Source organism: Cinclus cinclus, chromosome 15 (genome assembly GCF_963662255.1).
Source record: "Cinclus cinclus chromosome 15, bCinCin1.1, whole genome shotgun sequence".
NCBI classification, from domain to species: domain Eukaryota; kingdom Metazoa; phylum Chordata; class Aves; order Passeriformes; family Cinclidae; genus Cinclus; species Cinclus cinclus.
The window spans coordinates 7,331,202-7,347,271 of NC_085060.1; the positions used below are offsets into that span (position 1 = coordinate 7,331,202).

General features: G+C 41.4%; 1 protein-coding gene across 1 annotated transcript; it reads left to right on the forward strand.

Annotated features, from left to right (window-relative positions):
- The first annotated feature begins 1,902 nt into the window (after positions 1–1,902).
- Positions 1,903–7,707, forward strand: VMA21 (vacuolar ATPase assembly factor VMA21). Its single transcript, XM_062502749.1, is given in 4 exon segments — positions 1,903–1,937; positions 1,939–1,998; positions 3,617–3,726; positions 5,192–7,707. Coding segments are annotated over 4 exon segments (348 nt in total). The 3' UTR covers positions 5,335–7,707.
- Positions 7,708–16,070: the final 8,363 nt, after the last annotated feature.

Below are 16,070 nucleotides of genomic sequence, written 5' to 3' on the forward strand. Positions count from 1 at the left end.
ACTGTCACTTGGCTGGCTCAGGTAGCAGTGGATTCAATGACAAGGACAGCTCCTCTATTTTTAAAAAGCATAAAATTGGTTGGTTTACAGTGAAAGCATGACCCCAAAAGCCAGACCTGACCCATAAGTGCTGAACAGCTTGAACTGTGCTGCATCTTAACAAGCACAAGGGAGCTGAGCTGTGCTCATTGCTGGGGGGAAAAAGTGCTTTTAACAAAATTCACTTTCTTTCTCACACATATTGGAGAAAACAAAATAAAATCCCTCAATATTTGTAATCAAGAGTGCAGAAAATCAATGCTGCAGACAGTGCTGCTCCTTGCCTTTCACCTTTACACACTACAGCTGCTGGTGTCCATTTAGTGTCCACTGCCTCCAGCCCAGGTGAAGGAAACTGATTCTGAGTAAGCTCTGAGAGACAAGATCACAGCAGGAGCTACCAAAAACAGTGCTTACTTCCTCATCTTACTGATTGCAAGGAAAGCAACCATCTCATATTTCTTCTCTTCCAGAGTAGCAGGATGCCATGGTGGCTCAGGAGGGAAAGAAGAAGCCACTGTGCCATGCCATGTGCTGTATGGCACTGCAGCAAGGAGCAGGGAAGAGGTTGCAGGAATGCTGGATGGCTGCACAGCACAGAAAAAGATGAGGAAGGAGTTACTGACGCACACAATTAAGGTTTGGCATAGCTGAGTGAGTGGCAAGACAACATGATTTTACCATAAAAGGGGCAAATGTGCTATTACTGTGGTATATGAGATTCAATTAAATGGCAACATCAATTAAACAGCTTCCAGAGCTTTTGTTTGGAAGCTTGCAAGGCTTTTTTTTCCTGCAAAAGCTGTTCTTTGAGTATCAACAATTAGTTCCCCTGCAAATGAGACTGATTGCACAACAGAGACTGTTAACACTGGGCTTCTGTTGAACAGCTGGGTTCAACTCCATCCTTTGGTGAGTATTTAAGCAGAGGAACTTCATCAGGAATGTAAATGAATAGCTTGAACAGAGCGTAACCTTGGAAATGCTTAGTGCTCATCAGGCTGGAGGAGAGCAAACTCTGCAGGAGTCCTTGGACTCTCATTTGCAGCACCTATTAATTGTGATGGGGATAGTTTCTTTCAGATTTTGACCAGAATTTTTTTCTTTGGCTGGAGAAGGAACTTCAGTTTAGTGGCAGGAGAGTAGAAAACCTTTAAGTGAGCAAGCCTGTCTCCCAACAGGATGACATGGAGACCGTTTGCAGTCTCCCTTTCAGAGAATGCCTTGGCCCTAATAAAGACATCTCAATACCATAGGTTTTATTAGCTCTGAGACCACGGCCATTTCCTGGAAAGTCTCAACCTTCATCCAAGATATTTGACAGCAGTTTTGCCCTACACAAACACTGTCCATATCCATCAAGGAAAGCACCTGTAAGCAGCACTGATGGCAGCACTGTTCCAAGCTGGCAGAGAGCTTGCCAGGGTAGTTTAACCTGTAGAGATGATGACTTTGCTCAAGCCCAGCTGAAACTGCTGCTGTGGTCCAAGTCCCAGGCTGCCCTCCATCCCCACATCTCTCTGACCCTCTGTTGCTCCATCCCTCTGTCCCTCCACCCCTCAGTCTCTTCATCCCTCCATCTTTCCACACCTCCATCCCTCTGTCCCATCATCCCTGCATCCTTCCATTCCTCTGTCCCTTCATTCCTCAACTCCTCCATCCCTCAGTCTCTCCATCTCTCCTTCCCTCTATCCCCTCATCCGTCTCGTCCCTTTTTGCCCTCCATGTCGGTCCCATCGTCCCTCCATCCCTCACTCCATCCCCGCCCCTCAGCCGGGGCGAGCCCTCTGCAGTACTCAGCGCCCACCGCTAGGCCGCGCCAGCCCACGGTTGCTATGGCGACGGCGGCGCCGCTCCCCGCGCATGCGCGGCCATTGCGGCGGTTTCCGGCGGGCCCGGCGCGATGGAGCGGTTCGGGCCCGGCTCCGTGAGCGCCGTGCCTGTGGCCGAGTTCAGGCCGTGAGTCCCGGGGCGGGCAGGAGAAGGGCCCGGGGGCGGGAGGGCCCGGCGGTGGGGTGTGGGGAAGGCTGCGCGCTGGGCCTGGCAGCATCAGCCCGCGATGGGGCTGCGGCCGCGGGACGCCCGGGGAAGAGCGGGAGGCGAGCGGCAGCTCGGACCAGGAAGAGCCGGAGCGGGTGGAGGAGGAGGCCCCTGTTTGACTTGGTCACGCTGCGTAACCCTGGGCCACCCCGAGTCCCGAGCGTGGGGGCTGCTGGCCTCGGGGAAACGTGCCGAGTTAGGCTGAGCTTGTACACGAATATTTGTTTTTACTGCGTAGGTTAGCGATGAGAGTATGTCAGTGTAAGAAAAGTATTTTTCAGCAGTGGAGTTTTTAACTTTGGTAATAAGCTGGAGGTCATCTTACTCTTCTGTGGGTAAGTGTTGAGAGAATGGTTTCTAATTTCCGTATGGAAATTTTAAATGCAGTTATGTCCTTCACCCTGATAGTCCTTCGAGCGAACGCTAGTACAGGAAAATAATTTGGATGTTTTTCTTTTTAAAAGCTACCTAATATGCTGCCTAAATGTATGGCAGTACACGAGCAGCCAGAAGTGCTGTTGGCTGCAGTTTAGAAGCTGTGCATGGCTACACATAACTGTCAGAGGATGAAATCTCTTTTTTCCCTATTTCCACTTTTTTTTCCAAATTAAAATACACGCATTTGTGTATCAACACCCTAAGGACTCATGTCTTTGACTCAGGCAATCTCTGAAAGTCAAGAGGGTATTGCCTGGCTTACATGTTTACTTTAGCATAAAATAATGTAGTCAGCCAGGCAGAGTGAGGGAGAACTGGTAGAAGCACACACAGAACCAAGCCATATGTGGTGTTTTGTAAACACAATACCTGTTCTAGCAGAGTTCAGGAGGACCCTACCAAGTGCATAAACCTTCATATGCCCTCTCATATTAAAGGTCTTCTAGGTTAGATCTGTGAGAAAACTTTAGGCAAAGTTTTGGTGTAGTGGCTATGTGTTCTGACTGTTACTACACGTATTCCAGTTTTCTCAGTTAAAAACTGAGAAATTATTTTTAAAAAGAGGAAGAAGACCTAATAAAAAGGAACTTGGAGTAGTAAGCTGTTAAATTCAATCTGTGTACTTCCCTTTCTGTGCCATCCTGTAGGATTTGTCATTCTCCTGGACTTGTAGTTACTTAAAAAAAGGGAACTTGGTAAGTTTTAATGCAGGATACTGTCATATGACATGTGCATGTGTAAGTAATATTAGATATTTAATAATTATTCAGTAATGCACTGATAAACATATTAACATAACCCCCTAAGTTATAATGCTTGCAAAGCAGTAAAAAAAAAAAAATCTTAAGGGAAAAATCTAAAGATTGTTTTTAATTTTGCTTGTGAGCTTAGACTGGCAGAATTGTTACGTTATTTTGAATACGCTCATTTTTATTGCAGCCAACAAATGCAGCCAACTTCAAGTCTTTATTGCTTCCCAGCAATACACTTGTTCAGTTTTTGAAAAGTAATCAGCTTCTGTTTGGAACAAGTTCTTGTCCTGTTTCAGGCATATATATTGTGATTTTCTTTTGTGTGTAACCTCTCTTATTTATTTCAGAAATGAGGGTTCATTAACATCAACTTTAAGAACGCTTCTGTTCTTCTCAGCTCTAATGATTACATTACCTGTTGGGCTGTATTTTTCATCAAAGGCTTATGTATTTGAAGGTAATTTTGTTTCTGCCAATTAGCATTATTATTAAAAAAATAGAGGAAAAGCACAATCCTCTAAAAACTTCTTCCTGTTTTGAATATTTGTTGCTATATATAGACAAAAGGTCCTGTAATGTCTAATTAGAACAGAAAATTATATAAGTGGTCAATGTGTCCTTCCCTGCATTGTGTTCTGCAATCCAAAAGTTGCTGTTTATTATACAGGTTTATATTGTATAGAGGTGCACTGTTCCCCTTACCTAAAGGGTATTAAACAACACCCTTCAGGAGACTTTTGTCAGAATCATCAGAGATATGTTTCCTGCAGCTAATGCCAACTAATCATGTGTTCAAGACAGAATAACATTGTTTATGAGGTTTATATTTTACTTTTTGAAACATATGTGCATTAAAACAAGTTGTATGCAGTTTCAGATATTGAATGTGGTTGCTTGTGGAGCTTTCTTTTAATTAAAAAAAAATGAAAAGGAAGAGAGCTGTTTGTTTGAACAAGCAGCCATGTTGTAGTCCTGATTCTGCAAAGCTTTAATACTTATCTTCTGCGGTTCTAGGAAGTTACGTCCTTCACAAGTGGGGAGGAGGAAGGGAGAAAACAGCTGTTTTTAAGAGCAGTATGAGTGTGTAACTGAGTTTTTCTAAGATGATTCTCCTTTGGTGTGTACTGCTGTATGTAGTGCATGGAAAGCTCAAAGCTTGCTAAGCAACTTTGAAGATCCTTTTCAGCTTTTTTTTTTTTTTAATTTGAGGTGTAGCAAGCTGAGCTTCAACTTCGCTGTGTCAGTTAGTGGCACGTTCTGTCAGCACCCTGTCTTTGCAGGGTGGTGGTTTTGGAGTGTTGTAATGTGTAGGTTTTATTTGCTTTTGGGGAGACTTTGTTGGGTTTTCAAAATTAAGGGAAACAATATTTCAATGTTTGGTCTTTTGATATTTGAAGGTTTATTTTATATGAGATGCATTTATGTATCTTAACTGGTGGGGCATTATTGTGTTATAGTCTAAATACAGAAGGTAATAGTATTCTAAATTTAATTGTTCTACTGATTTCTCCTGATTTAGTGGCAAATTAATACAGAATTCTCCCCCTTCTTCCTCCCACCTCCCTCCCTCATTTTATTGCCCCACAAAGAGAGTTACATTTAGGAAAAAAGGATGTTGAGGTTTGTTTTGGGCTGGAAGGTACTAAGAGAAAAAGTGAGTGTTGTAGAACTCCAAGCTCTTGATATCAGATCTGGGATATTTTATCATAAATATTGAATACTGCAGTGTTGCTTTGTTCCAGAAATAGTTTCAAGGCCTTTAATATCACAGTGAATTCTTTACTGTGAATAGTTTTGAGCTCAGATTTTTGATCTGAGGAGCAAATGTTACTTTGGTCTTTGGTCTTTAGGGAGAACTGTGACTTGCCATGTCAGAGTTCCTAGCTCATAACTAATATTCTTTACTTTCTTTGTTTTCTCAGGTTCCTTGGGAATGTCTGACAGAGACAGCTATTTTTATGCTGCCATAGTTGCTGTGGTCACTGTCCACGTGGTACTTGCTCTCTTTGTTTATGTAGCCTGGAATGAGGGTTCACGGCAGTGGCGCGAAGGCAAACAGGACTAAAATGAAGATCATCAGTGTCTGATGTCCACAGACTGTAAATCAGATTTTTTGTGAGCTGAAGGAAAAGCATTCTGCCAAATGTGTAATACACATGCACAAAGAGGAGGCTGATGCCTCAGTTGTGGTTAAAATAAGACTTGTGCTCACCTTGACTGTGTACTGGTGTTTCCTGTAATGGTAATGGAAGTTGTTCTTTAGCCAGCTTCTGCTGTGTTGAGCTGAGGAGGCCTTCACTTCAAGTGGAATAATTATGTACTTTTGAAAACTCCTGTAGGTATTTTTGCCATGCCTAGTATTTTTCTGGGTTGCTCTGAAAATAATATTGGCATGAAGCAAGCATTACATTTTCAAGGAATTAAATTGCTGCTTAAAAAAGCTTAATTACTATCCAGCTACAGTGGAAAATATGGAATTTCACTTTGCTGTGAATAGTTTTGATGATTTATATGTGTTGTGGTTTAACCCCAGCCAGCAATTGAGCACCATGCAGCTGCTCACTCAGTGTGACCCCTCAATGGGATGAGTGGGGGGAATCAGGAAAGCAAAGTGTGAAAACTCATGGGTCAGGATAAAGACAGCTTAATATGTAAAGCAAAAGCTGCATGCATAAGTGTGTTGGTTTTCACTACAAATTCAAATCATAGCCCCATGGTAGCTGTTGTGAAGAAAACTACCTCTATCCCTGCCCAAACCAACACAGTGGGATAGGCGTAATTAATCTATTTCTGTGTTTAGAAGTAATTTCAAAAACAGAATTGTTTAGAAACTCAGGTGATGTCTTTCTAATGTGAAAGATGTAAATGTAATTTTTGTTTCAAATGCATTTTTTATTGCAGTGTAAAATTCAATCTTTAATTTCCTTTTGGGATGACTTTGGTATTACGCGTTGCTCGTCTTTCTTCTCTTCTACAGTTTATCCTGATAATGCAAAGGAAAGGGCACAGCATTTTTTTTTTGTATGTCTTTAGACAGGTTTGTATCTCCTTGATATTTGCTGAAGTGGGCAGTTGGATTTCCTACAATAAAGCAGTGCCAGTAACACTCATAAGCTGCTGTAATGGCTGGTAGGGGAAGGAGAAAGAGAAAACAAGCTGCAGTTGTCTGCAAATGTTGTCCTTTATGAAGCAGATGACACTAAAATGACCCCACAGAAAATTGGCTTCTCTTCATAACTACTTACTTGTATACTTTGAAATTATACAATATGTTGATTGTTTTCGTTTTTCCTTGGTTGTACATAGAACTTCCTGTAGTCAAACCTTAGTGAGATTTTTGTGTTGTAAGATAACATAAATTTCATTCCACTGTTGTGCTGTTGTTGGCAAGCTTTTTAATCTCTGGCTAGAACATTTTTCCTAAAGTTCCAGAAAGGCAAACTTTCTGAACCCTGATGATGGCTGTTAATCTGTTGTGCTCAAGGTCATTCTGTTAATTTCAATTTTCCAGTTTATTGTATTAGTTTAGCCTTTCTTGGAAGTGTTTTGCTTAATATGGGGCTTGGCAGGGTTTTGGTGCTGCATGTGTCTGTGGTAAAACTTATGTATAAATGAGGGGGAAATTGGTTATCTTGAGTGGCTTGAGAATTATGTCCCCAAGCCTCATTCCTGTCTTGTCCACCCCAGTCCCAGGTGTGCATATGCACCATGACGCATTAATGCAAATCAGTTTTCACACTTCATTTCTGCTGTGTTACCTTTTCTCATCCAGACCCCTGTTGTCAGGTTGCTGCTGGCAAGCTGGAGAATCTTCTTGGAGTACTTGAAGTGCAAAGTAGGTTTGTACATGGGCATATTGGCTTCCTGTTCTCCAGTGTATGAAGTGTATGTTGTGGAACAAATACTGCCTTTTAATAAAGACCTACCCTGCAGTACAAGATCCAGTAAACAACGTGTGCTGAACACTTTTTGAATAATGTGTTTAATATTCCACACATAGAGTACAGCTTAAAGCAACTATATAGCCCTGCTCAATAACTTCGCTTTTTTTTTGTTTTTTTTATTCACAGTGGAGAATAAATTATGAGTTACACTTACAAAATAAAGTTTATTTTGAAGTTTATTTGGTACTAGAAGACAGTGGCAGAAAAAAATGAATCTTGCGGAAGTCTAAGATGTGGACTTCAAGGGGAACATACCTGCTATGTTCTATTAGCTGGGTCCTGTGCTATGTCTATTTTATCTTTCACGTGGAAGAATCACTAAACACAATTTTAATTTCCTAGGAATAACAGGAAAATAATCCCTTATTATAACTGTTTAGTTTAAGAAATCTGTCAGGTTTGGCCTCTGCATTATGGGCAGATGCTGTAATGTCTCATCAGTTGGGGGTAATGAGTTGAGCATTAATCCATCCACTGGAAGATCTTTGAAGGTAATGCTTTGATCCACACCAACAGTCTTGGTGAGAAGAGAGGCTCGTGTGCCCGAGTCTGCACAGCCAGAGCCAGGTGCTTGTTTGATGTTGCCTGTTCTTCTGAGTGGGAATAATCACTCAAGTAAAGGGTGCAATGAAAACAGCCTGTGAAGGGTTATCCCCCTGCAGCCCAGGGAGTTCAAAGGGGAGCGTTGTCTTCCTTCTTCCTTGCCAGCAGTGGGGAGCCACACTGGAGTAGTCTCTTCCTGAAGAGCTACACTCTGTGGAAGGTACCCACACTAGAGCAGTTTGTGAGGGACTCTTCTGGGGTTGAAGGAGGGCAGGAACAATATGTGAAGAGCTGAAGACCCATTCCCTGTCTCCCTGTGCCACTGTGGGGGAGGTAGAGAACTTGGGAGTAAAGTTCAGCCTGGGAAGAAGGGAGTGCTGCGGGGAAGGTGTTTTATTTCACATCACCCTACTCTGATTTTATGGGTAATAAAATAATTTCCCCAAACTGGGTCTATTTTTCCCATCATGATAATTAGTGAATGACATCCTTGTGCTTGTCTCAACCTAGGAGCCTTTTGTTACATTTCCTCTCCCTGTCCAGCTAGTAATGGGAGTGTTAGCATTTTGATGGGCATTTGGTGTCCAGCCAAAGTCAAACCCACCACATTTAAACTGATAAAAATTATGGAGAGATTAGAATTCTTATTGGTTTGATTTTTTAATTTTCAATAGAATGGTGATGCAAAATTCTTAACAGTGTGGTATTCTATTACAGAGTGCTATTGTAAGCCTGTTAATTTTACTGCTAGGAATAGATTTGAAACAACTCTTAAAAAGACAACTGGGAAAACTGTCTGCATAAGTCCTTCAGTACTTCACAGTTGCTTCACTTAATGGTCTATCATGTGTTTGCATAGGTTGACAATCAGTTTAGCTAAAGCAAGCAATTTTATCTTCAAGTGAGCAAATACCTTGACACAGATTGTAGCAGAAATTTTCCAGAATATTTTGCTAGAGTGAATAGACAGTGGGGGTATTGGGAAGTGGGAAATGAGTGACTTTGTGTTAGTTTTTGTCTTCTATATTTAACATACTAAAACGTCTCTGTTTTTTTCAAATGGCTGCAGGACACTGGTAGTGGGTATCCAGCCTGTGAGAGTGTGAGGTGAGTGAGCAGCTTTAGTTTGTGCTTAGGGATGCCTCACTAAATTCATTATTAACTGCCAGCACTGAGAAAGATCTCTCCAGGGCAAATGGTGATGGTGGTGATCATGCCATTAACAGGAATTATCATTGATTAAGGTATATGAACTTGAAACAGTCTTTATAATACATTTGAAACAAAACGTTGCCTACCTGTTTCTTAACATTTTAAGAAGGGACCAAGTAATAACACTCAACATTAAAAACAAACCAAACAAACAAAAAAAACCAAACCAAAACAAAAAACTAACAAAAAAAGCCCCCAAGAAAACAGCCAATCACAAAAACAACAACCCTACCCTCCAGAAGGCCCAAGCTCCTGTGTTATTTTCATTCTCAGGCTGATTCCAGGCAGGAGACTGGTTTTGCTATGTTGCTAGAGCAGCATGATAAACTAGAGGGCAGGCTGTGCTACCTGATTACTCTGAGTAATTACTCTTGGATTGCAGTGGTGATCAGGTGCTTACCTGTAGCTGTGCTCTTAAAACAGTACAAACTGCTCACAGGCCTGCAAAAGAAGCTGCTCCTGCTTTTAGTTGGCACATGAGACACTGTTGTTTAATAGTTTTAGTGGAAATGGCCCAGGGCATAGGCACAGGGGGTATGCTATTAATTAAAACTGTTTGTAATTGAGGAATGATTTATGAGTGAGAGTTAAGAGATTAAGAACAAACACTGCTGTGGGTGTGGGACCATGCTGCAGGCACTATGGAGGAGATGTTTTACCTTTGCAGTTCTTCATCCTCAAGATGCAGTTTTCCTTAGCATGTGTCCTGGTTTGAAAGACAGGTACTTGCTAAGAAAGGCAGAAGCCTCTCCTTGAAATGGAGAGTGTAAACCCCCCTCCCTCCAAATTATTATAATTCTGGAATTAAGGGAGTTCTCAGGCAAAGATATGGGGATAGGACTAGCAGTGCTTTACTAATATATCTAGCAAGACAAACAATAAAACCATAACAACAGCTATGAAATTACCCACAAACAGAACAGTAACTCAGTCCCAGTGTTTTTTGGCTGCAGGCACCTTTTCCCTGAGCTGCAGTTCCCGGTGCTGGGGGCGGGCGGGTCCAGCAGAGCTGCAGGAGGGCTGGGGGTGATGGCAGCGCTGTCCCAGGGGGAGAGAGAGATGGAGAGAGAGCCCTCCAGACCCCTCCACTCACAGTGTGGTCACAGTGCTCAGCAGAGTGCTGGATGGTGGCAGGGTAAAGTGAGAAGGCAGCAGGGCAGGGTCTGACAGCAGTGGGGATGGGATGGGATGGGATGGGATGGGATGGGATGGGATGGGATGGGATGGGATGGGATGGGATGGGATGGGATGGGATGGGATGGGATGGGATGGGGGCAGAGGCAACGATCCTTCCCTTCCGGCTCCACAGGAAAGAAATGGGATGAGCCACTGCCTTCTGTCTCCTCTTCTGGCTCTTTGGATATTGTGGGTTTTCCATTTTTCCCCTGCCACTAGTCAACAGGTTTCTTAGCATGACCATGGGGAAAATTCCACAGAGAGAAAAGGGGAAAACCCAACCCCTAACGGCATGCTTGAGTCATTAATGTGGTTCTGCTAATGTCAGAGATCAACTGGCTTCACAGCTGGAATGCTGCTCATTTCAGGGGAATGAGTCTTTGATGGGTGGGTGGTTTTGTGTCTGACAGAGAACACAGAAGAACCCACTTTCCTCTCAAACCACACTTTGAGGCCTTTCCTAGAATAATTCCTACAGAATTAGCAAGTGTTGGGTGATCCTTACTGTGAAATATTATGATAGAGCATAGTTTCCTTTGCAAACTTGTGTTATGTCTGCAATACAACATTTTTTTCCTCAGAGTAAAGTATGCCCTCACCAAAAATTCAAACCACAGATGATTCTGATGATCTGGGTGTTGGAACTGTTTTGATAGCTGTTTGTGTTACGTGCAGCTACCTGTTTAAATGTAGAGTGGCTGTAGCTCATCATCTGCAGGTTTTGCCCAGTATCCCTGAGACTTGGGTAGACACCAAATCCTGTGTTTAATAGAGATTCCTCTTCTGGCCATAATGCTTAGGGACTGCAACCAAGCTCCCAGTTTTACTTACTGAAAACTAGACTTTGGGTTTTACATTTGAATTATAATGGCCTCTGTCTATGTGATAATGACTGACTGATGATTAAGCCAGTTCTTTTATTTCTATCTAACATTAAGCCAGTTCCTTTATTCCTAGCTAGCATTTATTTCTAGCCTGTAGTTTTAACTGTAGTTCTGCAAACAGCAGCAAGTCACTCCTTTTAGTACTTCTTACTCTTTACTTTTCCTTATTAAGTGCTTTCCATAGAAGCAAATATTCCCTGTAGTGTGGTATCTCTTGTGACCTCTAGTTGAGATTATGCTGAACTTTGTAGAGTAAGATTAGGCTTTTATAACACTTGGTGGGTATTTTGCTTTCCATACCCATGTATTTTCAGAATAGTTTGTTCTATCAGCTCTGATCCTTAAGACATGAAAACAGTGATTTCAGAGGAAAAATTTTCCAGTTTTATAGACAATACCTGTATCAGTTATCTATCTGTCATGGGTCTTTGGGAGGAGTAATTAGCAACCCCAAAGTAACAGCATGTTTCTGTGTTGTCAGATACTTAATAGGTTCAGAACAGTCAAACTCTGTGGTCAAATGTAGTTTTATTCTAGCATATTACAGGACTCAAGAACATGTAAGTACACTGAGTAGCATTGGCAGTGGGATCCAGGCTGCTTTCATTTCTCTGGCCTTAAAGAAAACTACATGGAGCCTTTTGGTAAGGAAATCTTAGAGACTCCCTCAGGAATGTGTGATGGACGAAGCTCTTCAAGATGTCTGCCCATGCCAAAATGTGGTGTTTGCTTTATATCAAGCTTATGCAAGGGATTGCTTTGAAAAGAGAGCTGAGTGGCTTGTGAACTTTCTACCTGAGGTCAGCTGTGTTCTAACTGCACGGTTCAAATTGCTATTTGATGGGATAAATTATTTTTGTGTGCTTTTTATGGACTTTGTTCAAAAAGTGAACAGGTAATTGATCTCAGCAGGTAATTCTGCAGAGCACCAGAACTAATTTGCTACAGTTCTATTTAGTTACAGATGGAGCAATGGAGTAATGTGTCTGATTACATAAGCATGAGTTCAGTTGATCATATCTGTGTGTGGATATAATACATGATCTGATTGACTAGTAAAGCATACAAGAGTAATTTATTTTGTGTTGTCTCCTTGAATTCTGACAAGACAGTTTTCCTTCAGTTCAGACTTGGCAGTTTGCTCATCTCAGATAATCCTGCACAGTCTGACTGATGAGGAGGAGTAAGAGGAGTTGGTGTGTTTGTAGAAGCCGGTGTGCTCCAGGTTCCTGTGAAGAGCAGGTGAGGCTTTGCATTGTAAGGGAAGTCTCCTTGCCTGCAATCCTGGCTTTTGGAGAAATAACAAGGACTGGTCCTGAATCAGTTGATAATTGAAATGCAGAAAAAGAGGTATTGGAGGTAACTGTGCCAGGACTGCTGTGGTTTGGATGGGTAAGAAGACTTATCCATTAGTAACAGGATGTCAACTGGCTCTTCTTTTTCTCATTTGCATTCTTAGCACTGGGAAATAAAGCCATCATTTACTCTTAACAGTCTTTGAAAAACACAATCTGTCTGTAATATTTCTTCAGGAAAATATTTTGGGGTTTTGAGGCTTGGTACAAATTTAAGCTGTTTTAGCAAAAAAAGAGAGCTTTTGGATAAAACTGGTGTTGTTGTTGATGGATTTTCCTCTCCAGAATACATTGCATATTCCTTTTTTGCTAGAAACGGATGAATGTCACAGAATACTATATGTGGCAGCATTGTACAGTATCGAGATAGCACTTGCCTTGCATGTGCTGCCTGCTCTTCTTGGAGCAATTTAATTCCATTAAATCCCCATTTCAGCACATTTTCCCCATTGTTCAGCTGGTTTTAGACTTTTTTGGGTTTCTTTCAGGTATACCTTTACTCTGCCTCATCATTTCGTGCCACATCTGAAAACTTGAAGTGATAAAGGCTCGTTGAAATTTGCACACAACTGGAGGATGGTGCTGTACTTGAATGGTCCCATTCCATTATCTTTTCACTGGTGTTAGTGGTGGGCTCTTGTTCTGCTTCACACTTCAAGAGCACATTCCTTCATTTGGCCCCAGTGTTCAGCTAGGAATGAGTTCAGTGGTCAGAATGCAATTATGCATATGGTGCTATCCAAGGTAAGGCTTGGCATGAGACAGGAAAGATACAGCAGTGAGCAAATGATAAAGGAATTAAGCTAATATACAGTGTCTATTTTATCATGTATGCCTTGGGGTATGTGCATGTCTTAGTCTTAGCTCTAAGCAGTGCATTGTTTGGGAAAGAACATTCAAGCATGACTAACCGGAGTTTGTCTCCCTCTCCCAAAACATTGTTTCATCTGAAATGTTTCATTTCTCCATATTTAAAGAATATTATTTCATAATGCAAAAGCTATTTTTCATTTTTCTAGAACAATTGGCTGAAGTGTTTCTATTAATCTTTCTATTATTTAAGCACTTCTATCTGCAATACACAGTAGAAATGATTTTTTTGAGACAAGCTTTCTTTTTATCCTACAGAAATAATGACTCATGAGATTCATCCAACCCTCATCTGTATTCCTCCCCCAACTAATAAGTTAAATGCAAGTTTTGCGTTTGTGTTAAAAGACAGGCTGTGCATACCTCACCAGGGAGATTGTCTGAACATGGAGTTCACAAGAGGAAAATTTCTTTCTACAGTAAAGCTGCTTCACTGGGTATTAAGGAGCTTTGAAAAGTTTGTTCCTTAAGTGAAGAAAACAGCATTATATCTAATTCATTGCTCACACTTCCAGTGATCCTAGTCTGATGTGCACTTCATCATGATGCCAGAAGATTTGTGGTTCCAATACATGAAGAGACTGCAGAAGGCAGAGACCTGTAATGCTTTGTCTTTGGGCCTGTTAATCCTGCAGATGGAGAGCATCAGGATGTATAAGATTCTACACTGATCTAGGATAAAAACACCCTCTACTTTCATTCTGAAACGGTCCTGCAAATGGTTGTGCTATGTTGCATACAAGTAAAACCTATAAGAAAGGCCTTATAAAATCAGGCTCAGCTGAATTAACAGCTAGCCTGGTAAGTTCCCATGAGAAAGAATTCTAAGAATGAAAATCAGTTTGCATAACAATCTATTCTTGTGAAAAAACAGGTTGTACCTGTGAGAAATAAGTCTATCCCATGAGAATCTGTGAAGAAAATATGTAAACGCATGTGTAAAGAGAGAGTCTTAGCTCATATACACACAAGCACCTTCTAACCAATTAATTGAGCGTCAAGAAAGTTACTGACCAGTTAGAATTAAACAAAAAACTTGGAAAACTCTGTAAAAATAGGCTGTAACATTAAAGCGGGGCTTTTTGCTGCTGAAACTTTGAAGTGCTTCACCCGTTGTTGCTCGCCATCAGTGTTACAATGCTGGTCTAAGAAGGGAGTGTGAAGGATGGGTGCAGGTATTTGTAGTCAGTGTACCTGCTGAAGCCCTGTGTGGTGAGGAGACACCCTTAGCTGGAGCTGACTCCACATTAAAGCAGAGAAGATTGTTTAAAGCTGAAATGAGGTATGGGCTTGCAACTCCATGGCGTGGACGGACCATGGGGTTTAGCTGTGAGGAAATAGACCCTTATCAGTACATTTCACTGCATGAAAAGTACCCAATTTCTCTGCAAAGCAGTGGATTTTACATTGGGCTTTTTGAACTGAGCAAAGTTTTCTGCACATCCAAGTACTTATTTTTGGTGAAGTAAAAAGAGGAGAGGATTGCAAAAGAAGCTTTCCAGAAAGAAATTTGTATCCTGTACATCAACTTGTTCCTATTAGGATGCTGCTCACAAAACACTGCCTTGCATGTTTCGGAAGAAGAAGAAAAACGTGGAAGCATGTGGAAGGAAGAAGAAAAATGCCACCACTGGCAGAACTGGGAAGTTGAACTAGGTGTTTAAGCTCAGAGATTGAGGGCTCCAGAGGGTAATTCGTACTCCTGCCTTACAACTCAGAACTGTGGTGGCAAGTGCAGTGAGCACCAGAAGCTTACATGTGAATTCTGCCAGAAATATGTTGGGCAGCCTTATGAATAGGCAAGAAATGTCTTTAGTTTGTCAGGTAATATTTACTTTCTCACATTCCATCTCCAGACAACTGCAAGAGAAAAATACTGTGATTCACAGTAGGCCAGGAGAGATTTTTACATTTCTCTGAGAGTGGATTTCAGTTGGCTTTGGTGGACGTGGTTTCATGGGCACTTCAGTACTAGGACTGACCTAGGTGCAAGTCAGGCAGGGTTTTATTTTGGGTGGATTTCTCTTGGCTGTTATTGACAGATCTCCTTAACTTGATTTTCATGAGTGATGTGTTCATTTAACGTAGTCCTATGCATGAGCTGAATGTAAATTGAAGGCTGCAAGGTAAACAAATTCCCAATGCAAAAAGCAGTCTCAGAGACTTCCAAAGCTTCATGATAAAAGTAATTTCAAATTTAAAATCTGTATGCTGAAAAGTATTTAATATCACAGAAAAGTAATTTAAGCAGCATGTATTTTGCAGTTTGATGGTGTTCCATACCATCAGTATTAGTTTCCTTATTTACTTGTAGGTGTCTGCTCATTAAATAAGATCTTGTTTACAAAGTGTAGGGGCTGTTTAAATGCTTTAGGGCATGAGTATATTTATTGCGAGCTGATAGTCCTTGTAACTTGTTACATTAAAATATAAATGGATTATATTCTGATGAGAAGCATGAAGCTGTGGAAATAATTGTGTTAGAACCCTAAATAGTGCAATAATCTTCTAAGGGAAAATTGTACCTCATTCATTTATAATGGTATTGCAGTTGGCTTTGTTTTAGTCCAACTTTTGAGTCAGTGCTTCCATGAAATTCTCATGACTTGCCTTCCAAAATGACATCAAAGACAAAAGGAGAAAAACAGTCTTGACAAAACCAGGTCACTACATCAGCAAGAGCAGAGTGGGCTGAGCAGCTCTGCTTCCTAAATCAAAGCCTTGCTGCAGGAGCACTGCTGAGCTCCTATTAGTGTGTCACAAGCGCCATTCTCAGCAGTGAGGGACCAAAAAGTGTCACAACTGCAGAAAAAAGGC